The 26,641-nt window shown below is 34.0% G+C and overlaps 4 protein-coding genes across 4 annotated transcripts; all 4 read left to right on the top strand.

The window, feature by feature from the left end:
• The first annotated feature begins 1,893 nt into the window (after positions 1-1,893).
• LOC116015831 (LEAF RUST 10 DISEASE-RESISTANCE LOCUS RECEPTOR-LIKE PROTEIN KINASE-like 1.1) lies at positions 1,894-4,092 on the top strand. The gene is made up of 3 exons (XM_031255997.1): positions 1,894-2,632; positions 2,852-2,905; positions 4,016-4,092. The coding sequence occupies exons 1-3, from the start codon at positions 2,080-2,082 to the stop codon at positions 4,090-4,092; spliced, it is 684 nt and encodes a 227-aa protein (XP_031111857.1). The 5' UTR covers positions 1,894-2,079.
• Positions 4,093-6,799: 2,707 nt separating this feature from the next.
• On the top strand, positions 6,800-10,799 carry LOC116015830 (LEAF RUST 10 DISEASE-RESISTANCE LOCUS RECEPTOR-LIKE PROTEIN KINASE-like 1.1). The gene is made up of 3 exons (XM_031255996.1): positions 6,800-6,863; positions 6,980-7,177; positions 9,865-10,799. Exons 1-3 carry the CDS (start codon positions 6,800-6,802, stop codon positions 10,797-10,799), a joined length of 1,197 nt encoding a protein of 398 aa, XP_031111856.1.
• Positions 10,800-13,753: 2,954 nt separating this feature from the next.
• Positions 13,754-20,512, top strand: LOC116015829 (LEAF RUST 10 DISEASE-RESISTANCE LOCUS RECEPTOR-LIKE PROTEIN KINASE-like 1.1). Its single transcript, XM_031255994.1, has 5 exons — positions 13,754-14,492; positions 14,577-14,630; positions 17,220-17,267; positions 17,732-17,968; positions 19,582-20,512. The coding sequence occupies exons 1-5, from the start codon at positions 13,754-13,756 to the stop codon at positions 20,499-20,501; spliced, it is 1,998 nt and encodes a 665-aa protein (XP_031111854.1). The 3' UTR covers positions 20,502-20,512.
• A 2,057-nt stretch (positions 20,513-22,569) lies between these two features.
• Positions 22,570-25,903, top strand: LOC116017138 (LEAF RUST 10 DISEASE-RESISTANCE LOCUS RECEPTOR-LIKE PROTEIN KINASE-like 1.1). Its single transcript, XM_031257667.1, has 4 exons — positions 22,570-23,312; positions 23,572-23,604; positions 23,705-23,956; positions 24,680-25,903. The coding sequence occupies exons 1-4, from the start codon at positions 22,589-22,591 to the stop codon at positions 25,687-25,689; spliced, it is 2,019 nt and encodes a 672-aa protein (XP_031113527.1). The 5' UTR covers positions 22,570-22,588; the 3' UTR covers positions 25,690-25,903.
• Positions 25,904-26,641: the final 738 nt, after the last annotated feature.

Below are 26,641 nucleotides of genomic sequence, written 5' to 3'. Positions count from 1 at the left end.
ATTGCTTCCAAATATTAAAGCTCATAAGGAAGTGTTGAATATTGCGCTTATGATTGTACTCTTTTCTCTCTAAACTAAGTTTTTTCCCGCTAGGTTATTCTTAGTCTAAGGTTTTTAATGAGGCAATTAGTGTAATATGGGCCCCTATGCTCAACTCTGACTTAGGGGTTTCATCTGGGACTGCTCAATTTAACAGCTGCGTCTAAAAGCACCGCCAACCGGCGGTGACACCCATCCAAAAGATGCCTTCGCAAGTAACTGGTCGGAAGAAGACTTGACTTTTATAAAAGGAGAATGGATCGGAGAATATTTTTGAGATACTACATCGACTTCGCGAAAATTCAAGAAAGTGGAGACTAGATGATGGATGTTATATACTAGGTCATGGCCACATGGACCAACCCAAGAAAGTAACTGGATCAAGGAAGCCCAAGAAGGATACACAGTACCAAGCAACTTAGGAGTTTAATAAGGATTGGGCTTATTATTTCTGATGTAATAAGGACTAAACTCTTTATTCCTAATGTAGTAGGATTAGAGCTTATTATTCTCAATGTAACAAAGACTCCCAATATGAGGTATGTAGTCTTGGATTCTTATTTTTTGTAGGAAGAGCTCTAGGCCCAAAATATATATAAATAGATCTCATACATCGAGAAAGAGGAAGCAATTTTCATTATACAGTACACAAACAATATTCATCAATACAAAATATTTATTCTCTCTAAATTCTATACATATATTTTCTCTATATTTTTTTTTTCATATACTCATTATTTTAGCAGTGATGTTATTCCAGTTCTAATTTCAATCTTAATGTTTGAATCAAACACTTATTTATTAACTTTATCATATCAAATCAACTATTAATATCTTATCACCTAAAAAAGTCAAAAAGTATTATATTTGACTAGAAGACCCCTGACCCAGTCAACAATTAAGTTTACCCCGCAAAGGCAATCAACCAATCAAAAAAAAGTTGATTAATTACTGAAAAAAATACATGCATGAAATAAAGTTTAAATATTGTGGTATTCAAGTAGGTTGGTGTGGAAACATGACTTCCCCTGCATGATAGATTAAGAGAGTGCATTCCCACGGTGTATGAAGCAACTTTTTTCTCCACTTCAATGACTTTTCCAACATTTATCATTAAATTTGACAATTATTTTTTTAACAAAACCCTTTTTATACTTAACAATAATAACACTATAATATTCTTCTTTCTTTGCATTTTCTAAGTCAACTAATTACTTGTGCGTCGTAAATATGAAAGTAAAAATAATAAAACATGAGATGCATGCATTTTGTAATTTAACAAAATTGAACCATTCATTATTTTTTGAAACCAAAAGATTAGCTATATTAAACTGATAATAATAAATTAATACAATAATCAGGGGATAAGTATCCCAAGAGTGAGACTCAGACTGAGAGCCTGCAGCTTTAGCTAAGGTATGAGCTAGCAGGTTCACTGATATCTTAATAAAACGATAAATAAGAAATTGAAAGGAGGGCATGATATTAAAACAATGACTTGAAATGTGTCCAATATGGGAGAAGTCCACTTTTTTATGAGTCAAGGCTGATATCGCATTGGCACAATCTGATTCTAGTCTGACTATGGTTGTACCCCAATTTTTAAGGCAGGAAAGGGCTTGAACCATTCATTTAATTTAATCAAATTACAAAATTTATCACATTTTAAATATTTTTAATATATTAAATTGTTACATCGTAAAATTTTGAGCTTCGTGGAATTCCAAATGCATTACGTGTTTGATCATATGTGCACATAAAACACGTTGATGGTACATATATATATGTGTGTCCAAGTGAAGAATTGGCAACACAAATACAACATAGTAGCTTAGCCAAATGGGAGACCAGTTCTGTACGCCCACACCCTCCATTTCAATTTACTTCTTTGTGATTTATTTGCTCATAATATTTCTTCACTTGGCTCGAGTTGAGACCAAATCCCAATCTTATTGCCCAAACGAATTCCTCCTCTGTGGCAACCATAGCCTTCCTACTTTTCCTTTCACAAACAAGTCACTACCTCATTGTGGGTTGTTAATGTTAGATTGTAATGCTAAACCATGCAATCCAACACTTGAATTAGTTGGCAAGCTATATAACACTGTCGAAGTCGGGGATACCGATGTAGTGATGCTTTCCGATCCAATCCTCAACGATCACTTGCAGAATCGGAGCTGTGATTCTTTCAATTGGAACTCATCATCAACATCATTTCCCAATTCGTCTTCGATCTCATTTGAGGTGCCCTCCTTCCAATTCCTTTTCTTGTTCAAATGCGACAAGAATTTGTCACACTATAGTCGGCGCAAGATGGATAGTTATTTTAAAGGATACCGGAGCTACTCTAATTGCAGAAACTTTACTCTATACTACAAAGAAAATCAGGATACTATTGCTCATGGCAGAGTTCCTAAGGATTGTTCACTTATTCAATTGCCATTTGACAACACAACCAAAAGTAATGACTTATTTGAGAGGTTAACTCCTCAGATTGTCATCTTTTGGAAAGTGTCCAAAGAATGTTCAGATTGTCACAATAGAGGAGGCCAGTGCCAATCTAATAGCAACAACAGTTTCAAGTGTTTAGAAGGTATGTGTATAAATTAAACCCAAAGTATATTATTATGTCCCAATATTTAGTTAGAAAGCATACATGGATGTGTGGTATTTTATTTCGAACTTAATCCTAATAAGCTAGTTTATTTACTTACTGAAGTCGAAGTCATCAAGGCGCAGCCACATTTGAGCAGATTTCTGTATATATTTGTGAGGAAAACTTTAATTAATCATCTATTTGCTTTTGTTGTAGGAAAACAAAATGTGATTATAGAAAAGAGAAAGCCGGACATTAATGGAATAACAAGTAAGTATATACTACTTTGTTGTGTGTTTCCTAACACTATTGGTGCTTTTTTGCATAAGTAATGGTGCGACTGTACCGACCGCACGTTAAGACATGGTCGCACTAGAACTTGGTCATATTATATATATATATATATATATATATATATATAATAAATTTAAAGTCGCGATTTCAAACTTTACACTTATATAATCAAATAAAATTTTAACTTCATTAAAAAAAAATCCCAATTTTGTGCACAAATTTTACTGTGGACCGCGGTCCACAATGGATTGTGGATCATGCATCAAAACGGCGTCGTTTTGATTAATGAAAACAGACGGGTGAAACGGCCTCCGTTCCGCGCCGTTCACTTTCAGTTCATATACGCTGTAGTTATATTTCAACACACTGCAATTTTTTTTCGATATAACTGCAGTTTCATTCGATATTATACACTCAAATATGTGAACCTGTTATTCAGTTTCCTTTCAACACAACTACAGTTTCTTTTATAATACACTGCAGTTTCCTTTAAACATAATTACAATATCATTTCGATATGACTATAGTTTCATTGGACAGTATACCACCGAAAATGTGAAACTGTTATTCAGTATCAATTTATATACACTGCCTTACATTTCAACACAACTACAATTACATTTCGATATAACTACAGTTTAATTCGATAATATAAAAACACAAATGTGAAACTGTTATTCAGTATAAGTTTATATACACTGCAGTTATATTTCAACACAACTACAGTTATATTTCGATATAACTACAGTTTCATTCGATAATATAAAAACAAATGTGAGGCAGTATCTTTTGAGATGAACTGTAGTATCAGTTACGGAGCTCCTTTACGACTTACGACCGCCGTTTCTCTCACTTACTGAAACGGCATATCATTTTGTGACTATGGTCCACAATCCATAGTCCACCATATAACAACTGAATTTTGTGTGCCTTTCCATCATTGGATCCTGGCCATGACCTAGCCTGCCTTTACTCAACGTTGGGCTGTTCTAATCTCATTTAGATCGCAATAACATGTTGATATGTAGATGTCATTAATAATATTTAAATTTTTTTTTACCAATAGTTTATTTGTTCCACCTGCAGGAAAAATTAATAAGTCGTCGTCAAAAGTGAAGTTGATACCAATAACAGGTGAATATTTTCTTTTAACAATACTTTAGAAGATATTTTTTTTTAGTTGTTAGCATTGTGTCATTTATTTTAGTATTTATAAGGGTAGATTAAACTTTAAAAACATACTACACAAGATTTACTAAAATTAAAAGAGATATAACTAATTACTTATTAATAGAATGATTTACTAAAATTAAAAGAGATATAACTAATTACTTATAGTATTCAAAAAAAAATACTTATTAATAGAAGGGTTAAATTAAATAAAATTAAGTCAAATTATTCTCTCGAAAAAAAAAAACCACACAGACACATATATATAAACTCATCTTGAAGGTCAAAGTACCTGTGAGGTCCCTGTACTGTAGTGTTTTGTTTAATTTAGTTCCTGTACATCAATTTTGGTCAACTTAATCCCTATACTTTAAGATTTAGAACAATTAAGGACAATACTTAACACCGTTTATTTTTTCGTTAAGTCTATCCACGTGGCGTTGGAATTGCCATGTCATAATTTTGTGATGTGGCATAAAACTATAAAATTCAACCCAAAATGAAGCAATGTTTCGAACTTAAGACCTCTTGTCTAAACTGTGATGTGGCATAAAACTATAAAATTCAGCCCAAAATAAAGCAAGGTTTCGAACTTAAGGGCAAATTATGCTGTGGACCCAGGTCCACCTTGCAGGTCCACCTTGCAATGTGGACCTGGGTCCAGAACTACGTCGTTTTCATCTTTTTAAAAAAAAAAAATTAGTAAACATATTGCTGAATATAGAGTTGTCCAAAAATGTGCGAATGTAGAAGTTTCAAAGTGTGAATGTAGAGTATAGAAATCGTGAATTTAGATTTATGATTGTGTGAATGTAGAGTTGCCCAGAAATGTGTGAATGTGGAGGTTTCAAGTTGTGAATATGGAGTATAGAAATCGTGAATGTAGAGTTATGCATGTGTGAATCTGTAATATAGTTAAGAAGTTCTAGCAACTGTGAATGTGGAGTATAGGACATGTGTAGAGTTTACAAATTTTGAATGTAGAGTATAGTTACTAAACATATAATCCTGTAATGTGTGAATGTAGAATATAGTGTATGTGAATGTAGACCCAGGTCCACCTTGCAAGATGGACCTGGGTCCACGGCATAACAACCCGAACTTAAGACCTCTTGTCTTATCTAAACAAAGAACACTCTACCACTACACCACACATTCCACTTGCTTTATATTTGTTTAATATATATAGTAATATTTTTTCTTTGTTAGATTGCTACTAATCTACTATAGGTGTGTTTCAATTATTAGTCAAATTAAATTATCTTGCAAATTTGTCATCTTTTCATTCATCACATAACATCTTAAATAGCATATCAAAAACTACAAATAAAATAAAAATAAATTTTAAATTTATGTTCAATGATATTAGATTTTATGATTTTCATATTTATATCATATTATGAATTTTCAATACAAATTTAAAAAATTAAAATTATAAACTTCCATAGATGATGAGAACATAGATGATGAGAACAATCATGAAGTGATGTAAAAATGTAATTTGAAGTTAAAGAGTTAAAGTTATGGCATACCTTGTATTGTTTCTTCAATTGCATCATTCTTTCTTCTTCTTCTTGAATCCATAATTTTTAGGGTTGAGTTTCTGTGTAATTTCGTACCAGAGAAACAAAAAAGAGGATGTTAAGTCTTACCTTTTGTGATCTGATTCTGTGAATCCATTTTCCTTTTTGAAACTTTAGTACTTTAAAAGAAAAGTATTACTATATATATTAAATAAATATAAAACAAGTGGAACGTATGGTGCAATGGTAGAGTGTCCTTTGTTTAGACAAGATCTTAGGTTCAAAATCTTGCTTCATTTTGGGCCGAATTTTATAGTGTTATGCCACATCACAAAATTGTGACATGGCAATTTCAACGCCACGTAGACAGACTTAACGGAAAAAATAAACGGTGTTAAGTATTGTCCTTAATTGTTCTAAATCTTAGAGTATATGGATTAAATTGACCAAAATTATTGTCCTTAATTGTTCTAATTCTTAGAGTATAGGGATTAAATTGACCAAAATTGATGTACAGGGACTAAATATTGATGTACACGGACTAAACTGAAAATGATCTACGGCTCCAGACCAAGGGAATCTGGAAAACAAATGCGATTACAATATTATTAAATATCTCAAATTTTAAAGTGTATTGACCAACATTACAAAGTGCATTGCACAATAATATATATGAAGTGCACCTACTTAAATGTGAAGTGCAACATCTTTAATGCATTTTTATATATCATCTAATGTATTTTGTAGTTGTGTGCGATGCATTTCAAAATTTGAAATATCTGTAAAAAGATCGCTGCATTTCAGATTGTCTTACTTTAGAGTTGTCGGTCTTCTCCATCAAAGATCAGTTTATAGATTTTACATTCGTGCCAGCAATTTCACAATTTCATAAATATAAATATTATACATATAAAAGATAGAATTGTTCGTATGCCCGGACATCACATTCGTGCCAAATTGATATTATATTTTCGTTCAAATGCTTTTTAAATTGTTAGATCAAGTCATCAAAACTGATTTTATTGCATGTCATCTCATAATTTGAAAATATCTTCACTATTCTTGCCCATAAAAGTCAAACTTCTCTCGCTCTTAGGGCATTCTCACACCTCAACCCAATAAGACAGTGGGAGAAGTAAATCATAGTGATTCAACCACTCATTAGGTAGGAGGACCAATGTTTGGTGCTTGCAAGAAGCCCATCACTTTGGATGTAACTCCTAAGTTATGCTACCCGGAACGTCTTCACTATTCTTAATAATAATGCTGCTTATCTTTACCTAATTGAAACCTCGACTAACAGTTTACTTGAATACAGTTTCGTGTAGCCTTGCATTGATGATTTTTATGAGTTCAGTTGTGCTCTTTGCTCATCGCCATTACAAATCTTCTAAACTTGGTGGGTTCTCAATCTTCTTTTCAAAACAAGATGTAGAAAGGAGCAGTAAATACTTGGGAGTTCCTATCTTTTCTTACTGCGAGCTTCAAAAAGTCACAAATAATTTTGATCCATCAAAAGAACTTGGAGAGGGAGGATTTGGAACTGTTTATCGAGGTAAGACATCTTCTAATTAAAAGTGACATTTTGTATAGTTCATAATTTATTTAAATCTTTAACATTTCATTGCAAACCATACATTTTACATTACAATTTGACTACATTAATAAACTTTTATTTTTATAAAAAAGTTATAATATAGGAGAACTTTTGACTACATTGGAAAATGGCAACGGGATGGGGCGGGGGCAGGGACTCAGGGAGTATACTCCCCGTCCCCATCCCCGAAACTCCGACCCCGTTCCCGTCCCCGTCCCTATCCTAGAGGAATTGAAAATAGTCCTCACTCTCGCGGGGAATTAGGCAGGGACGAAGAATTCCCATCCCTAGTCAATTCTTAATCAAAATCTTATATTAGTGTAATTTTAATTTTAAAAACTAAGATTTTAATTTTAAAAATTATATATATATATATATATATATATATATATATATATATATATATATATATATATATTTTATTATTTTTTATTATTATTATTTTTAATTATAATAATTATTCGGGGACGGGACGAGGCGGGGAGGGGTATTCCCGTCCCCGTCCCCATCGGGACAGGGATCGGGAATCCTGTCAGGGACGGAGCAAATTGTCATCCCTAGTTTAATAAAGGAGAACTTTTATTTTTATAAAAAAAATTAAGTTTTAATATAATAAATTGATAAATTTTTAATTATTGGTTTGTTTGGGATACTTAGCTTATAAGCTAGTTTAAAGTCAAAAAAATAAAAATAAAAATTTGTCAGCATTCCCTCGAGGCTTGAACCCATAACCTCCCATGTGAAAGTACAACTTGGTGTCATTAGACCACAAGATTTTAAAAGTCAAAAACTTAAAAACTACTCCGTAGTAGTTACTAGGTTATTTTGAAACACTACTTAGGCTCTGTTTAGTAGAACGTATTTTAGAGCATATAACTTATTTTAAGTTACGAATTAGCTATAGTTGTATTTGGTAAAAACATCGGGAGTTTAAAATAATTTCAATCAATTAGTCTATTAGCTACTAGTATAGCTTTTCAGTTTCAGCTACTAGTTTTTCAGCTTTAGATTTCAAATAGGCGTGCCAAATAGAGCCTCAGTGTAGCGTTTCAAAATAAAATATTATTTTAATCTCTTCATGATTAACCAAACAAAATTTATACCTTTTTTGTAGTTTAAAATAAGGTATATAAACTCTAAAATAAACTCTACCAAATATAGTGTTTATTTCATCTAAATGCATTGAAAATCTCTTCTTTAATATCGATCACTATTAAAAAGTTTTCAATTATACCTCAATCCGTTAATAGATTTAGAGAAATTACTTCGTACATGGTAAATTATTAGGTGCAGTGTGTCTATATCAATACTCATCTGTTTATTTGGGTTGACCGATGGTGCAAAAATAACGGGAAAAAAAAGAGTCATTGAACAATGTAGATAAATGGATGAGATTAAACTGATTAATTCACTTTTTTTTTTACATATATAGTATTGTTCTCTCTAAAATCTATATATATATATATATAGAGAGAGGGGTATTGAACCAAATGAGAACAAGTCTTTAGGAGAGATTTTTGTAATTATCACCAACTTTACCATGCAAATTTGAACACTAAAATATGCAATTCTCGTACTTTTCTAGGTTTGCATATTTAGTATTAACACTATACATATTTAGTATTAAAAGATTGTACTTGCAAAAATGCGAAAGTGCATTGCACTTAGAGTTTGTGACTGAGTTTTAATTTTATTTGATTTAGTGGTTCACTTTTACTACTTAAGATCTAGCTTTTATGATTTAGATTTAAAATTTAGGTTTTTCGTTGATTTTAAAAAATTTACCAGGTTTGCATATATAATTGTTAAAGATTGTATATTTAAGTGTTCAAGTTTGCTTTGTAAAGTTGATGATAATTATGAAAATGTCACCACATTTTTAAAAAAATTGTTCAGATCCATCGAATTTTTACAGGTGTAAAACTGCTATTGGTTCTTATTTCTTTCTTATGATACTATTTTCATAGAATCCTTAGCGCGTATATATATATATATATATATATATATATATATATATATATATATATATATATGTATATATATATGTTGGTTCAAAATTAAATTAGAATAGATCAACCTATTAAAATTTTAGTAAAAAATATATGGCAAATGTAAAAAATAAGTACATATATAAGCCATCCGCTAAGGGTGCACTAGGCACTTCAAATTGTACAATAAAAGGTAAAGTTTACCAGAATAGCTCTATGCAAGGAGTTCGACTAGTCGTTATAAGGTGGATCATGCATTATGGCTGATACTACAGTTGTGTTGAACGGATACTGCAGTTGTGTTGAACTGTTGTGCTGAAAGAAAACTGCAGTTGCACGGAATAGAGGCCGTTTCATCCGTCTGGAACTGCAGTTGTGTTGAACGGATACTGCAGTTGTGTTGAACGGATGAAAAGACCTCTGTTATGGACAACTCAGTTCCCGTTCAACACAACTATAGTATCCCTTCAACACAACTACAGTATCAGCCATGGTCCACAGTATAATTTGCCGAGTTCGACTAAAGTAGTAATAATTAAATTTATTATTTCTTACTTAAGATCAGAATCATACTCTACCTAGCTACTCGTACACCTCTTGGGGCTTCAAATTTTGTCTTCTATGAAATCTGATTCTTGACATCAATATTCTATCCAGGCAAACTTGGAGATGGGAGAGAAGTGGCCGTGAAGCGTTTATATGAGCGAAATTGCAAGAGAATGGAACAGTTTGTAAATGAAATAAAAATCCTTACTCGGCTAAGGCACCGCAATCTTGTAACTCTCTACGGTTGCTCCTCCAGAAACAGTAGCAGCCTCCTCCTCGTGTACGAATACATCCCCAACGGAACACTTGCGGATCATTTGCACGGTGAAAGAGCAAAACACAAATCCCTCACATGGCCTATTCGCATCAACATTGCCATCCAAACAGCGAACGCTTTGGCTTATCTCCACGCTTCCGACATAATACACCGCGATGTCAAGACTGCCAACATTCTTCTCGACCACAACTTCGCTGTGAAAGTTGCAGATTTCGGGCTTTCGAGACTGTTCCCCATTGATGTCACTCATGTCTCCACTATGCCTCAAGGGACGCCCGGTTACTTTGATCCCGAGTACTACGAGTCTTATAAGCTCACTGATAGGAGTGATGTTTATAGTTTTGGAGTCGTGCTCGCGGAGCTCATATCGTCCATGCCCGCGGTGGATATGGATAGAGATTCACATGAGATCAACCTGGCAAATTATGCTATGAACAGGATACTGGCCAGCACATATGATGCTTTGGTTGATCCATCTTTGGGGTTCGGAACAGATACCGAGGTTACGAGGATGACAACCTCGGTGGCAGAGCTGGCATTTCGATGCTTGCAACCCAGAAAGGATATGAGGCCTACTATGTTTGATGTCCTTGAGACGCTGTTGGAGATTCAAGGAGGTCATGGGATGAAAGACGAAATTGGATTTACAAAATGCCCTCTTTCACCAGACACGGAAGAGATTTTGTTGAAGACCAAATTTCCAACGCTGCCAAATTCTGTAACTGATAAGTGGATTTGCGGCACCAGTACATCTTGCAATAGTGTTTGAAATTAGTTCATGTATAGATTCATCTCACCTGTTTATTGGATTTATCAACTCTTGAAGGTTTATTATTATAGTACTTTTATTGACAATGATAGTAAAATGTTATTTGGTTAGGCCAGTTGTTTAGGGCTGTTTAGTAACTTGGAAAAATTGAGGATTTTCTAAAAAAATGGAGAATTAGAGAAGTAGAAGAATGGAAAATGGAAAACTTGTTTACTAAAATCATTTGTCTAAAATAACTTCCATCTCCATTCTTTCATTTCTATAGAATTTTGGAGAGAGCCAAAATTGACTTCTCCATTCTTCCAAATGGTGAATGCACGGGTGAACAGTGTTCTGCTTACACGGAGCTCCCAAATGGATCGAAAACTTGTTTACTAATTCCGTTTTCATCATCATCCTCTTCCTCATCATCGTCATCGTCGATGTTATTGTTGTTATTATTATTATTATTATTATTATTATTATTATTATTATTATTATCTTTGTTGTATAAATATACAAAGGGAAAATGGCACTTTTTCCCCCTATGTTATATGCTTATAGCACTTTTTCCCCCTTGTGTTATTAAAGTGGCTGTTTTTCCCCCTCAGTTATTTTAAAAGTGGTAGTTTTCTCCCTTGTAATGTTAAATTGACATTTTTGCCCTTAAAAATAACTATTTCATTTATTTTTATTCTCCAATCAATTGTTACTAATATATATGGAAGATCACGGTTCGATACGAACCTAATCGAACACTGTAGCAATTGAACTTAAATAGTATAAACGGTTACGGCTACGATTCAGAACCAAAAAAATAAAATAAAATAATTGTTAAGTTTAGACTATTTTTAAATAAGAAATAAAATTATAAAAATAAATAAATACATAAGTTTTGATCGGCGGTTCAAAATCGAAATTGGAACCGAACCGTACCGATTATCAAAATAAGTGTTTGATCATTTTCACTATATATGACTGTGGCTAAGTTTCGGTTCACGGTTCAACAATTATTTAATTTTAAATTTTTCGTTTCTGAATCGTAACTAGAACTGTCCATACTATTTCGGTATGATTGTTACAGTGTTTGGTTAGGTTCGAACCGAATCGTGATCATCCATACATATAAATAATAATTTGTTGGAGAAGAAAAATAAATGAAATAATTATTTTTAAGGGTAACAATGTCAATTTAACATTTCAAGGGAAAAAATTGCCACTTTAATAACACAGGGGGAAAAAGTGCTATATGCACATAACATAGGAGAAAAAAGTGTCATTTTCCCATATACAAATGTTATATGAGATGACTGTATTTAATGAAGTTTTTGTATTTTGTTTTGTAATCAAACTATGTACTAAAACTAAAGAAATGAAAAAATTGGAGAAATGGCGAAGGAAAATTAGAAAACTGGAGAAATGAAAAATTGGAAATGGAGAAACACAATTTGTTTTGTTTTTGATGTTTTTTTTTTCTCTGTTTGCATTTGTTCGTTCTATTCTGTAAGTTGTGCTTATTTGTACAAAATTTTACCATTCCTTATACCATTGACCAGGTTCACACTGCAATGTGAATCATGATTCATGTGTATGTGTTTTTGTATTGTGACTTTGTGTGTCTTACGTTATGAAATTATGTACCTTAAAAGTGAATTCTATACTTGGAACAAATTAGTAATTGTGTCTTACGTTATAAATTAATGTGTTTTGTGTTGTGAAATTATGTGTCTATAAACACAAATTATGTACCTAAATCAGATTTGAAAGATAAGTAAATATATAACATGTGTATATGTTTATGTTATTATTTTTTTGTGTCTTGTGTTGTGAAATTCTGTGGCTTACGAGTATAAATTTTGTACCTCGTCATTTCAATCCAAGGTCCATAATGTTATGTGTCTTATGTTGTGATTTTTGATGTTTTGTGTTATAAAATTATATACTTTACGAGTATGAATTTTATACCTCGTCATTTCAATCTAGAGTCCATAATGCTACCCTAATTCATGATATAAATTACGGAATTTTACACCATTCTTTGTCGGGAAATTTCAGTTTATGTCCTTCATAAAAAAAATGATAATATTTCAGAGTTTAGATGGAAGGTTAACACACATACATCTACACGCATATATATTGGACCAATCAATACCTATTTGACCCTTATCACATAATTTTACCAATCAATACAAGCTTTATGACAAGAAATCTGTTAAAATATATTTATATTTTTTCCCATAATCAAATTAGACTATTTATTTTGATCATCTATACAAGCTCATGTATTAGACCGGTAGATCCAGACCCAGTCAAGTGGTCAACAATTAATTAGTTTACCCATCAAAGCCATTCAGCCGAAAAGAAAAAGACACCCATTACTATGAAAAATGCATGAAAGGGATTTTAAAAAATGAGCGTTCTCACTGGAGTTATTGCGTAGACCGTGGCCCACCCAACCATGTGGATCACGGTCCAAAAAATAATGTCATTTTGTGTACTTCTTTATGCGATCAGCTGCAACATGCATTTTTATAACTCATAATATACATTATTATAAAGTATAATACACATTATTTTAATTCATAAAATATATTATTCTAATTCATAAAATCCATTATCTTGTCACAGATGTTTCATTATTCTAACACATAAAGTACATTATTTTAACACATAAAATATATTATTACAACAGATAATGTACATTATCCTAACTCATAAAGTACATTATTCTAACTCAATAGTCAACGGTGTTATCTTAGACCATGATCCGCAAAGCTGTGCGGACGATCTACAGAATAATTTGCCCTGCTCAAGTAGGTAGGTATGAATACATGACTTCCACTTCAAATAGAAAAAGAGAAAAAGCATTCCCACTGTCTATGTGAAATAACTTTTTCCACCCCTTCAAATATATATATACATGTGTGTCCAAGTTAAGAATTGGCAGCACAAATAGCACGTAGTAGCTTAGCCAAATGGGAGACCAGTCACCCTCCGTTTCAGTTTGCTTCTTTGTCTTTTATTTACTCATAATATTTCTTCACTTAGCTCAAGTGGAGACCAAACCCCAACCCAAGTGCCCAAAAGAATTCCTTTGTAACAACCGGAGCATTCCTACTTTTCCTTTCACAAATAAATCACTTCCTGATTGTGGGTTGTTTAAGTTAGGTTGTAATGTTGTCTCAAGTAGTCCTCCTACACTAGAATTAGATGGTAAGCTGTATAACACTCTGGCATTGGGAGAAGGTGATTTAGTGGTGCTTTCTGACCCAGTTCTTAGTAATCACTTGAAGGAACGAAGTTGTGATTCTTTCAATTGGAACTCATCTACGTCCTTTACCAATTCTCCTTCAATTTCATTTGAAGTGCCCACAGCCCAATTCCTTTTCTTGTTCAAATGCAACCTAGGCTCATCACACCATAGGCAACAGAAGATAGATGATTATTTTAAGGGATACAAGAGCTACCGTAAATGTAAAAACTTCACTCTATACTACAAAGAAAATCATCACATTATTCCCAGAAACAAAGTTCCTAAAGATTGTTCGCTTGTTCAATTGCCATTTGACAACTCAACCAAAAGCAATGATTTATTTGAGGAATTAAGTCCTGAGATTATTTTCTTTTGGAAATTGTCCGAAAAATGTTCAAAGTGTCACGATAGAGGAGGCCATTGTCAAACTACTAGTAACAACAATTTCAAGTGTTCAGAAGGTATGATATATATAATTAAACCCAAATTAATATTGTAATATTATGTTCTGATTTTCACTCGGCCTTGGTTTATTTTAATTGTAGAAAATAGCAATATGATTGGTAAACAAAGAAAGGCGGACGTGAATGGAATAACAAGTAAGTATAGACTACATTTTTCTCAAACATATTTAATTTTAAAAATAATCATGTTTTATAACTTGTCACTATTGTATTTAATATATTTAATTATTGTTTAATCTTTTTATTTTACTATGGGGTGTTTGGTAAATAACTGTTAGCTGATTGTGTTAGTGGATTTGACTAGTGTTGGACAAATAGTTGATAGCTGAATACATGCAAAATGACTTTATAAAAAAAAATGGGTCACACTTGTGTGAGACCGTCTCACGGATCCTTATTCGTGAGACGGGTCGGGTCGGGTCAAAGCACCGTGCAAATGTCATACTTATATGTGTAAATCTCACACTTATATGCTCAAATACAACACTAATCAAAAATATAATTTTGGTTACTTAAAAGAAAAGGTAATACATTTTTCATAATAAGTAATGTTGACAAGTACCTCTCACTTATAAGGGCAAATATAATACTTTTGAGGAAAAATATAATATTTTTAAATCGAAATGTAAAAGTAGTGTATTTTCCCTTAAAAGTATTAAATTTACCCTAATAAGTAACAAAAATTTTATTCCTGATTAGTATTACATATGAGCATATAAGTATGACATTTGTGCATATAAGTGTTACATTTGCATCTTGACTCGACCCGACCCGACCGTCTCATGGTGAGACGGTCTCACACAAGTTTTTGTCAAAAAAAATTGATCGAAAAGCTGGTTTGATCGAGGAGCTTTTTAAATTTTAACAATTTTAAACAATAAGCTGTTACAAAAAACTAATTAATCAAACATTCATATTAATTGTTTAACCAAGTCAAATAGCTAATAGTGATCAAACAAACGAAAATTAATTAATAAACTAATTATGAATTTCATAATTAAATAGCTAAATGAATATGTGAAATTTTAGTGTAATATATTTATATAAGGAATGCAACATTTTTTATTGAAAAAATATTGGCCAATCTATCATAACAGGCAAACCCATACACATAAAAACTCTCATCTTGACCCACACTATAATATTGATGGTTTTGTGTCCCTTTCATTTAAGACATTTTAAAGTCCCATCCACATTCATTCATACAGGAAACACTAATGAAAACACTGATAATTCCGTGATTTCCGGTACAATTCTATTATTTGTTTATTATTTATTGCCATAATGGTTAAACAATTTCTTTTTTCTTATTTTGTTTAAAATTCGTTCTTTTATATTTATTGTATTTTTATGAACTTTTTAAGCATATCAATTTTATATAATGCTACTTAAATAATATAACAAAAAAAACTAAAATTAAATCTAGTTAATCGAATTCGACACATAAATGAAACGGAAAATGTATTAATCTTTATATAATCATTCTATGGCCCATAGTTATACATTCCACTAAACATTTATTTAAGAAATCTGTAGATGGACAAATTTATTTCATTTTTCGATCAAAGGAGTGATATTATATTGTTGTTGTTGTTGTTACATCTACTAAATATAATAAAAATCAATAATAATATAGTTTTTTTTTTTTTACCGCAACAAAACTAAAACTTCAGTCATAAGCATCCCGAGATAATACATCTTTAAGAAAAATAGGTGGAGTGGCATGCCACTCCCCGCAACCAGACAAAGAACAAGCTTCCCTAGTTAGATCGTGAACAACACCATTCATAGACACTTAACAAATGAGAACTTCAGACCATCAAACGCAACTTCAAGTTCTTTTATATCACCTACCACCAACCCAAACACGTCATACCCAGCCTCTCCATGAATAGCAAATTCAAGTACCACCTGCTAGGCATCTAAATCCAAGTTCACTTTGTTTACCCTTATCTCTTTAAGCCAACTAAGAGCCTCAAGAACCCCACCGCCTCTGCCTCACGAGTAGAGAGCACACCCTCCCGCATATCACCCTTTGCCAAATGCCAACACAACCCCCCCCCCCCCGCCCCCCCTCCCCTTAGCATCTCACAACATTGAGAAAAATCAATCGAGGCATCAACATTAAGCTTGAACAGGTCTCTTCCCAGACAAGTCCACCTAGTACTGTCAAAGCGGGCCAGCCTACACCACTGCGGGCCTAATTTCTTGCAGGCCTTTAAAAAATATTCATGTTCAAGCTCCACCTTTCTTATATCAATTTTTAACATAACAAGTTCTTTCATTTGGTAAAATTCATAATATCTAATCAAAATAAAACACAAAATTAAAGTCTTAGGTATCTTTTAATCTTATTAATGATTTTGGAGGTATCTTCTTGCCAGATTCAACATTCTTTAGTCTCCTCATTCTCATCCTCAGAGTCACTCCTATCTTCATCCTCCCCATTCTCAGAATCCTCACCATTATCATCCATTCCTTATCACTACTTTCGCTTTCGTCTTCATCCTCATCTTTCACACCCTTAGTTGAAACAGGTAATAAATTCATTAATCATACACACATCAGTCCAAGAAATCATACTAGATTACTAACAATTAGTCAATTACCCAACAATTACGGACTAAAAAAACTTACTTGTGTAGTTGTGTAACATGCTAATATGTAGATGCCATTAATAATATTAAATTTTTTTTACCATTACTTTATTTGTTCAACTTGCAGGAAAAACTAATAAGTCCTCATCAAAAGTGAAGTTGATACTAATAATAGGTGAATATTTTCTTTTAACAATATTTTAGAAGATACTTTAATTTAATTTTTTATTAGTTGTTAGCATTGTGTCATTTATTTTATATAAAAGATATAATTATATTGGTCGTATGCCCGGACATCACATTCGTGCTAATTAATTGCTTGGTATTGCATTTTCCTTCAAATGCTTATTAAATTGTTAGAGCAAATCAAAACTGATTTTACATGTAGTGTGATGACACCTTTATTATCATTTAAATGGATGGTCGAATGATCGAACTTCGATGTAAACTTATAAATAATTATGAATTTTAATTTCTTGTCCAAAAAAGATAAAATTCTCTCGCCCCTAGGCCCACTCACCCCGAGCCTACAAGGATGTAACTCCCAAGCTGTGCTGCCGGGAACATCTTCACTATTCTTAATAATGCTGCTTATCTTTAACTAATTGAAACCTTGACTAACAGTTTACTTGAATACAGTTTTGTGTAGCCTTGCATTGATGATTTTTATGAGTTTAGTTGTCATCTTTGCTCATCGCCATTACAAATCTTCTAAACTTGGCGGTTTCTCAAGCTTCTTTTCAAAACAAGATGTAGAAAGTAGCAGTAAATACTTGGGAGTTCCTATTTTTTCTTACTCTGAACTTCAAAGAGTCACAAATGATTTTGATCCATCAAAAGAACTTGGAGAGGGAGGATTTGGAACTGTTTATCGAGGTAAGACATCTTCTGATTAAAAGTGATATTTCGATAGTTCATAATTTATTTAAAGCTTAAGGTTCAATGCATACATTTTACATTACAATTTGCCTACATTAATTTTTAAATCACTCAGTCAAATATTAATTAACTTGGGAAACAGTTTAATATAGGAGAACGTAACTTTAATTTTTATAAACAATTAAGCTTTAATATAAATTGATAAAATTTTAATTATGATCTATTTTGCATACCTAGCTTATAAGCTAGCTTAAAGTCGGGGGTGTTTGGTTATTGGCTTATAGGCCAAATTTTAGCTTATTTGACCAAGTTTAGCTGTTTGACCAATCAATAAGCTATTTTGAAGTGTTTGGTAAATGACTTATTGGCCTTGGCTTATTGGGCCAATAAGCTGAAAATTGAAAAGCTAATGAATGTAGCTTTTTGTATTAGCTTGTTGGGAACAATGGATATATTGACTATTTTATCCTTTGAAATCAATGTTATTTACTTTTAAATGGGTAGTGTATTTGTTATTTTATAATAATAATAATAATAATAATAATAATAATAAACGGGTGATGGGTTTGTTGTTTTTAATAATAATAATAATAATAGAAAATAAATACGTAATAAAAATTGTTTTAGAATACTCGTATAATTTAATAAGAGTTAAATAAACAAAAATAATTAACTTATGCCCTTAAAAAAAGTATAGATGATATCCAAATCTTATAATTATTTATTAATAAGAGTTTTTATCTTCTTGTTATATTTAAAGGTTGAAATAATACAATACACTCATACCCTTAAATGTCATTTTACATTCAATCAGCTACTAGTAAACAGCTAATTTACCAAACAGTTTTTTATAACCAGCTAATACAACCAGTTGGTCAAACCAGCTAACGCAACCAGTCATCAACTACTAGCTAAACCAACCAACTATCAGCTATAAGCTATTAGCCGTTTGCCAAACACCCCATAGCTTAAAAACTAGTAGCTACTAGCTACAACTCTGTTTGATAAAACATAGGAAGTTTAAAATAATAATTTTAATTAATTAACTTATTATTTACTAGCTTTTCTGCTTTTAGCTTTCATCTAGCTTTTCAGCTAAGCATGCCAAGTAGAGACGCCAATTCATCTACAAAAATTACACCACATTTTTGTTTTCAAATCTTGATCAAATCGGTTGAATATTTACATGTGTTAGGTTGAGATTGATTCTTATTTCTCTCCTATGGTACTATTATCAAAGGATCTTAGGTATATATATATATATATATATATATATATATATATATATATGGCAAATGTAGAAAATGAAGTACATATATAAGCCACACCCTACTTAAGGGTGTGCATTGAGCACTTCAAATCGTACCATGAGAGATAAAGTACTGTACTAGAATAACTTTATGCAAAGAGCTGGACTAAGATTATGTTGGTAGTAATTAATTAAATTTATAATTTCTTACATAAGAATCAGACTCTACCTAGCTTCTCGTACACCTCTTTGGAGCTTCATTTTGTCTTCTATTGAATAAGTTAATCTAGTAAGCTAGATCCTAGATAAAAATCTAAAACCGCATTTGAAATCTGATTCTTGACATCAATATTCTAACCAGGCAAACTTGGAGATGGGAGAGAAGTAGCTGTGAAGCGTTTATACGAGCGAAATTGCAAGAGAATGGAACAATTTGTAAATGAAATTGAAATCCTTACTCGGCTAAGGCACCGCAATCTTGTAACTCTCTACGGTTGCTCCTCCAGAAACAGTCGCAGCCTCCTCCTCGTGTACGAATACATCCCCAACGGAACACTTGCGGATCATTTGCACGGTAAAAGGGCAAAGCACAAATCCCTCACATGGCCTATTCGCATGAACATTGCCATAGAAACAGCCAACGCTTTGGCTTACCTCCACGCTTCCGACATAATACACCGCGATGTCAAGACTGCCAACATCCTTCTAGACTGCAATTTCACTGTCAAAGTTGCTGATTTCGGGCTTTCGAGACTCTTCCCCATCGATGTCACTCATGTCTCCACTATGCCTCAAGGGACCCCTGGTTACTTTGATCCCGAGTACTATGAGTGTTATAAGCTCACTGATAAGAGTGATGTTTATAGTTTTGGGGTCGTTCTCATGGAGCTCATATCGTCCCTACCCGCCGTCAATATGGATAGGGATTCACATGAGATCAACTTGGCAAACTTTGCTGTAAACAGGATACTAGCAACCACATTTGATGCTTTGGTTGATCCATGTTTGGGGTTCGGAACAGATTCCGAGGTTACGAGGATGACAACTTCGGTGGCAGAGCTGGCATTTCGATGCTTGCAACCCAGAAAGGATTCGAGGCCTACTATGTTTGATGTCCTTGACACCTTGTTGGAGATTCAAGGAGACGAAAGTGGATTTGCAAAATGCTCTCCTTCAGGAGAACTAGAAGAGGTTTCGATGAAGAACAAATTTGCGACTTCACCAAATTCTGTGATTGAAAAGTGGATTTGCAGCACTAGTACAACTAGAAACAGTGTGTGAAAGCTAAGACTTGTGGTTTAGTGGCACCCAACATGCACTCTCAGTGTAGATCTGATTTTTTATTCATATTGATACTTTAGATGTTATTATATTAAGATTAATTGTCTTGATTTTTGTTTTTGTATTTTTAAAACATTTATTCCCATTATAGGATCATACATAACCAAATATTAATATTGGTAGCCATTTTAATTTCATCCTACTACCAAGTATTTGATTATCATCTCAATTTCGATCCGTATGTGCGAACCAAATACACCCTAAATCTTTTACAACATCAAAGGTTAGGAAAATATTGATTAATTGATAAGGTGTGTTTGACCCTTATCCAACTTCGAAACCCAGCTTTTTCCAAGCTATTTAAAAAATAAAGAAAAATCAATAACATACGTACGCTATTAAATTATAAAAAGACCCAAGTCCACATGGAAGATCCCAACCAATTTCACTAATGGCAAGACACCACAAAAGCCAAAGAGTAAGCCGTGGTTAACGCAGTTATTTCCAATGACTTCTGTAAGATCATATTCTTTCTACACTGCAAAGTCATAGCAACCCATTGTTATACCGCAAATTATATGGTGGAGCATGGTCCACAAAGCATTGTGGACACCATGATCATAGTTGATACTGCAGTTGTATTGAACAGATACTGCAGTTGTGTTGAAAAGATACTGTAGTTGTGTTGAAAGGAAACTGCAGTTGCACGGAACATAGGCCATTCATCCGTTCAACACAACTGCAGTATCCGTTCAACACAACTACAGTTCCAGATGGATGACACGGCTTCTATTCCGCGCAAATGTAATTCCCTTTCAACACAACTGCAGTATCCTTTCAACACAACTGCAGTATCAGTTCAACACAACTGCAGTATCAACCATGACCCATGGTCCACAATGCATTGTGGACCATGGTCCACAGTATAACGACTGTTGTTATACGGTGGACCATGGTCCGTACAGTATGGATCATGGTTTGAAAATGGTGTATTTTCTTTAAGTAAAAAAAATGGCAGCTATTAAATTTTAACAAATTTTATATTTTTGGTGTGTTCAAAATAAAATGAAACTAGTATATCTAAAATTAAATTGAATAACTTGTCTCGCATATTGTGTTTATATTATCAAATGAAACTGTAATTGAATTGAAATAATACTTTAGTTGTGTTGAAATGAAACTGAATAACATATCTTACATATTGAGTATATATTATCAAATAAAACTGTAGTTGAATTGAAATGATACTTTAGTTTTGCTTAAATAAAACTACAGTCATGTATAAAAAGAAATTGAATAATATGTTTCACATATTGAGTGTATATTATCAAATGAAACTGTAGTTATATCAAAATGATACTTTAATTGTATTGTAATGAAACTACAATGTATATAAAATGAAATTGAATATCAGTTTCACATATTTGAGTGTATATTGTCCAATGAAACTGTAATTGAATTAGAATTATAATTTAGTGGTATTGTAATAAGACTACAGTATGTATAAAATGAAATTCAATAACAAGTCTTAGTGTAATAGATTACTGTATGTATAATGCGAAATAAAACTGTAGTTGAAACAAAATAAAACTTTAATTGGGTTAAATGAAATTACAATGTATATAAAATAAAATTGAATATGTTATACAAACAGAACTAACTATACAAAACTTGTGCAGTTATTTTTCATTAAAAGAAACAGTAGTGTTTTAAACCATGGTCCAAAGTAAAATTTTATCCTAGCAACAGCCACTCTCAATCCCAAATCAACCAGTCAAATATTTCTGCTTCTTGTCTCTGACTATTAACCAAATTGGACTCCTAAATTCCCACATTTCCTACTGTAAATGGTCCCCACCTCCATCCCAATGATTGTTTCCCCTTCTATTCCTCCCTTGTAATTTACTCAAACAATTCTAATAAGACATCCAAGTTCTTGACTCTTGTTCTGTCTGTGGAAAGAATTCCAAGTCAATTGCCGTATAAAACACTAATCTGCGTACAACAAACAAGAAGCAGATATAGAAAATCAGACAGAAATTAAACCAAGATTTTGCATTTCTGAAGCTTATGACTACAGGGTGGCCATGGCTTCTTTCACCACCTTCTTTAGCTTATTCCTCTATACCATAACAGTCTTTCTTCTAGGTCAAGGAGCGGGCAAACACCGGTCTGCTTGCCCGACAGAGTTCTCCTGTGGAAGCCTCGGGGCGATGAAGTATCCGTTCTCCTCCAATATCTCCGGGCACGAGTGTGGGCTGTTAAAGCTGGAATGTGATGCAGTTCCATTACCAAGAATCCGAATAGGAAGAAAATATTATTATGTTTATGGGAAGCTGGGAGACTACATCAGGCTATATGATCCCGAGCTTGAACAAATCGTGTTGAATCGTCCTAGATGCAATTCTTTCGACACGAATGTTTCCTTCCCGAATTCCCCTTGGGTATCATTTGTCATCCCCCACAACTTCACTGTGTTCAAATGCCCAAAATCTCCCAATTTAACTCAACAGATGAATATTTTTGGCTATAGTAATCATACCAAGTGTGGAGACTTCAGCCTGTTCTATAGGCCTCCGGGTGATGGTGATCCACTTCCCAATTTACCAAACCACCATGGCTTTCCAGCCAAGTGCTCACCTATTTTTTTGCCATTTGAGAAAGAATACAGCACTGATGACTTGTTTGACATCATAAGTGTTACTTTTGTCCTAGAATGGCTGCTGTCTGAGGATTGTTCCAACTGTCAAAAAAGAGGTGGCCAATGTGTTACAACTGCAAATAACCAATTTCATTGTTCCAAAGAAAGAGGTACAAAGGAACTTATATTATTCTCATAATTAAGTTCTTACCACTACGCCAAAAACTATAGCTAGCTAGTAGCAAAAACGCAACTTTATCTCCTCATATATTATTCGTCATCACATTTTTTTTGAGGCAGGATGCTGGACTTGGCTCTTTACTGGCCTCTGCCCAACAATTATGTATACCATACAAGTTTGTTACAGTATTCTCAAGAATTAAGGTTTTTTCTGTGTCTAATACTCATCTGTTTTCCTCTGTCTTAAAGGAAATAGTTACTGGAGAACAATAGTAATGGCAGGTATGTATTTAAGTATAAGTAGTTGCAGTTCTTTTTGGTCATCTTTTATAATTTATTGATCGACCCTTGGTTACGCCCTATATATTCAACTCTTTTGCAGCTTTGGGTGGAATTGCGGTTTTGCTGAGCTTATTGCTCATCTTTATCCTTTGGCGTCGTAAGAAAGAAGAGGAGTCTCCATATATTTTTTCAAGAAATGCGTCTAGAGACCCCTGCTTAAGTCATGACCTGGAGATGGGCGGTCAGAGTTTTGGGGTTCCAGTTTTCTCATTCAAAGAACTCAAAGATGCAACAAAGAATTTCGATTCCTCTTCAGAAATTGGAGATGGGGGTTTTGGAACAGTTTACCATGGTAACTTACTTTTATTTCACCTAGTTTCTTGTTAGGAACTATAGCTAGCCACCCGGTTCCTCCTAGGACTACTAAAATCCGGTGACCTGAAGCCACCTGGGTGACCTGACTCTAATTCCAGGTGTTAAAATCATGCGTCTAAAGGTTATAGTTAATAGTGAAGGCGCCTAACACCCCGTGGCTTAAAGTCCTCGGGTGCCCAGACTCCAATACTAGGTGTTAAAATTAAGCGCCTAAAAGCTATAGCTAGTAGTCAAGACGTAATTTTATTTCCTTATATTTTTATATTTTTGAGAGGCAAGTGTTGGATTTGGCCCTTCAGGCCTCCGCCCAACAATTCCCTAGCCACTGGGAGCTGGACTTGGTCATTCATCGACTTCCATCCAATATTTCTGAATTCCAAGTAGTAGTGTTATGTGAGTTGACATGTTGTACCTAGGTAGGATGTTGGATTTAACCATTCAGGCTTCCGTCCAATAATTTCCTAGCCACTGAAAGTTGGACTTGGCCCTTCATCGGCCTCCATTCAACGTTTCTGTATTTCAAGTAGTAGTGTTATACTGTTATATGAGTTGGCATGTTGCACCCAGGCAGGGTGCTGAATTTGACCTTTTAGACCTCCGTCCAACAATTCCTTAGTCTTGCCCTTCAGTGACCTGGGTCTTTGAATTCCAAGTAGTAGTGTTATGTGAGTTGACATGCTGCACCTCAAACATTAACTAGGAAAACTACCTGATGGAAGAGAAGTTGCAGTGAAGCGCCTTCACCAGCACAATGTCAAGAGAATGGAGCAATTCCTGAATGAAATCAAGATTCTCACAGGCCTGAGGCATGACAATCTTGTCACCCTCCATGGCTGCACCTCGAGGTGTAGCCGGGAACTGATCTTAGTCTATGAATACATTCCCAATGGAACAGTCGCCGAGCACCTCCACGGCGAAAGGGCCAAGGAAGGATCCCTCACTTGGCCTATCCGGATGAACATCGCAGTACAAACCGCTAATGCACTCGCTTACCTCCACGCTTCTGACATAATACACCGCGATGTCAAGACCAACAACATGCTTCTCGACAACGATTTCCGTGTTAAAGTCGCAGATTTCGGGCTGTCAAGGCTATTCCCAACCGACGTCACTCACATCTCCACCGCCCCTCAGGGGACCCCGGGATATGTTGACCCAGAGTACCACGAGTGCTACCAGCTCACAAATAAGAGTGACGTTTATAGCTTTGGGGTCGTCCTGGTCGAGCTGGTAACATCAAAGCCAGCCGTGGACATTAGTAGGGATAAGCACGAGATCAATTTGGCCAGCATCGCAATGAGCAGGATACTAAGACGAGCATACGACGAGCTGATCGATCCATCTCTCGGGTTTTCAACGGATGCAGGAGTTAAAAGAATGGCAATTTCAGTAGCAGATTTGGCTTTTCAATGCCTGCAACTTCAGAAGGACATGAGGCCTACAATGGATGAAGTTCTGGAGAATTTAAAGGAGATTCAGCGCGATACATTCAACCCTGAGGAAGAAGAAGAAGAAGAAGAAGAAGAAGAAGAAGAAGAAGAAGAAGAAGAAAGTGAGAATGACAGCAAAGTATCTACACGTGTAAGAGCTCCTCCTTCCCCTGAAACAGAGAACATGATTTTGCTGAGGGCTAACAAGCAGCCAAATTCAACAGATTCTATGAGTGATAGATGGACAAGTAACTCTAGCACAGCAAGTAATAACAGATGAGTTTTCATTATTCTTTTAATTCTCCATGTAAATGTAAAGATCATTTTTTGAAAGCACAGTTCATAGCACTTTGTCAACAGTAATTTTCTGGTAAATGAGAACAAAGACAAACGAAAAAATAAAAAAATAAAATGTTGTCATAGCCTATTTAGTCAAATGGATTACTTTGAAGCTTTCCAACCCTGTCTTCTGCTAATGGGAATTAATTAAGGTGGATGGAAAGTTCCCATATTTTGTAGTCTTGCATTCCATTTTCAAGATTTCTGTTCACAGATGACGTTATTGAATTCTGTTCACACATTTCTGTTCATCTGCTAATGGGAAGGTTGACTCTATATTTTATTTATTTTTGGATGTATTAGGCTAACTCTCCCTTTACTAGTCCAGTAGTCCTGCCCAATCTAGGACTAAATTATTGTACTTATATACACATGTTTCATCCTGTACTTTAAGAATACAATTGATTAAAAATGTAAATATTACTATTCTCATCCGATCAGTAGATCATATGGCCACCAATACTACCACCATGCTACCGCCCAGGGATGCCAATCCAGCCACTACCACTTCCTCCTCTCGTACCATCTCCGATATTATCTCTCCACCCCCGTTCCTAATAAATATTCTACATAGGTCTCATCACTTTATCTCTCTCAAACTTCCTCAAATTATATATTTTGAAAAACTCAACTTGTTCCCTTTTTTCATGGTCAAAATCTCAATGGATACGTTGATGGCTCAATGGCTCATTTCCATCTCCGACTCCTTACATTCAAACTCCGGATGGTTGTTCCGTTGTAGTCAATCCTACGACCCAAACTTAGATCTATTAAGATTCTTCTATTTTGTTCATGCTCATCTCTATCTGATGAAATTATGTAGGTTACTGTAGAACATGCCATGTCCAAGGCCTTGTGGCAAGCTATTGAGCTTGCATAATTCATTAGTGAGC

The sequence above is a fragment of the Ipomoea triloba genome, chromosome 4 (genome assembly GCF_003576645.1).
Source record: "Ipomoea triloba cultivar NCNSP0323 chromosome 4, ASM357664v1".
Classification (NCBI taxonomy): domain Eukaryota; kingdom Viridiplantae; phylum Streptophyta; class Magnoliopsida; order Solanales; family Convolvulaceae; genus Ipomoea; species Ipomoea triloba.
The sequence above is the reverse complement of the archived record's forward strand: the minus strand, read 5'-3'. Positions and strand labels throughout refer to the sequence as shown.

Coding starts and splice junctions, on each gene's coding strand:
- LOC116017138 (XM_031257667.1), top strand. CDS start 22,589: ATGGCTTCTTTCACCACCTTCTTTAGCTTATTCCTCTATACCATAACA. Junction 23,605..23,704: donor GAGAACAATAGTAATGGCAG/GTATGTATTTAA, acceptor ACTCTTTTGCAG/CTTTGGGTGGAATTGCGGTT. Junction 23,957..24,679: donor TTTTGGAACAGTTTACCATG/GTAACTTACTTT, acceptor AACATTAACTAG/GAAAACTACCTGATGGAAGA.
- LOC116015830 (XM_031255996.1), top strand. CDS start 6,800: ATGTTTGGTGCTTGCAAGAAGCCCATCACTTTGGATGTAACTCCTAAG. Junction 6,864..6,979: donor TAAGTTATGCTACCCGGAAC/GTCTTCACTATT, acceptor TTATGAGTTCAG/TTGTGCTCTTTGCTCATCGC. Junction 7,178..9,864: donor ATTTGGAACTGTTTATCGAG/GTAAGACATCTT, acceptor TATTCTATCCAG/GCAAACTTGGAGATGGGAGA.
- LOC116015831 (XM_031255997.1), top strand. CDS start 2,080: ATGTTAGATTGTAATGCTAAACCATGCAATCCAACACTTGAATTAGTT. Junction 2,633..2,851: donor CAGTTTCAAGTGTTTAGAAG/GTATGTGTATAA, acceptor CTTTTGTTGTAG/GAAAACAAAATGTGATTATA. Junction 2,906..4,015: donor GGACATTAATGGAATAACAA/GTAAGTATATAC, acceptor TTCCACCTGCAG/GAAAAATTAATAAGTCGTCG.
- LOC116015829 (XM_031255994.1), top strand. CDS start 13,754: ATGGGAGACCAGTCACCCTCCGTTTCAGTTTGCTTCTTTGTCTTTTAT. Junction 14,493..14,576: donor CAATTTCAAGTGTTCAGAAG/GTATGATATATA, acceptor TTTTAATTGTAG/AAAATAGCAATATGATTGGT. Junction 17,268..17,731: donor GAAGTTGATACTAATAATAG/GTGAATATTTTC, acceptor ACTTGAATACAG/TTTTGTGTAGCCTTGCATTG.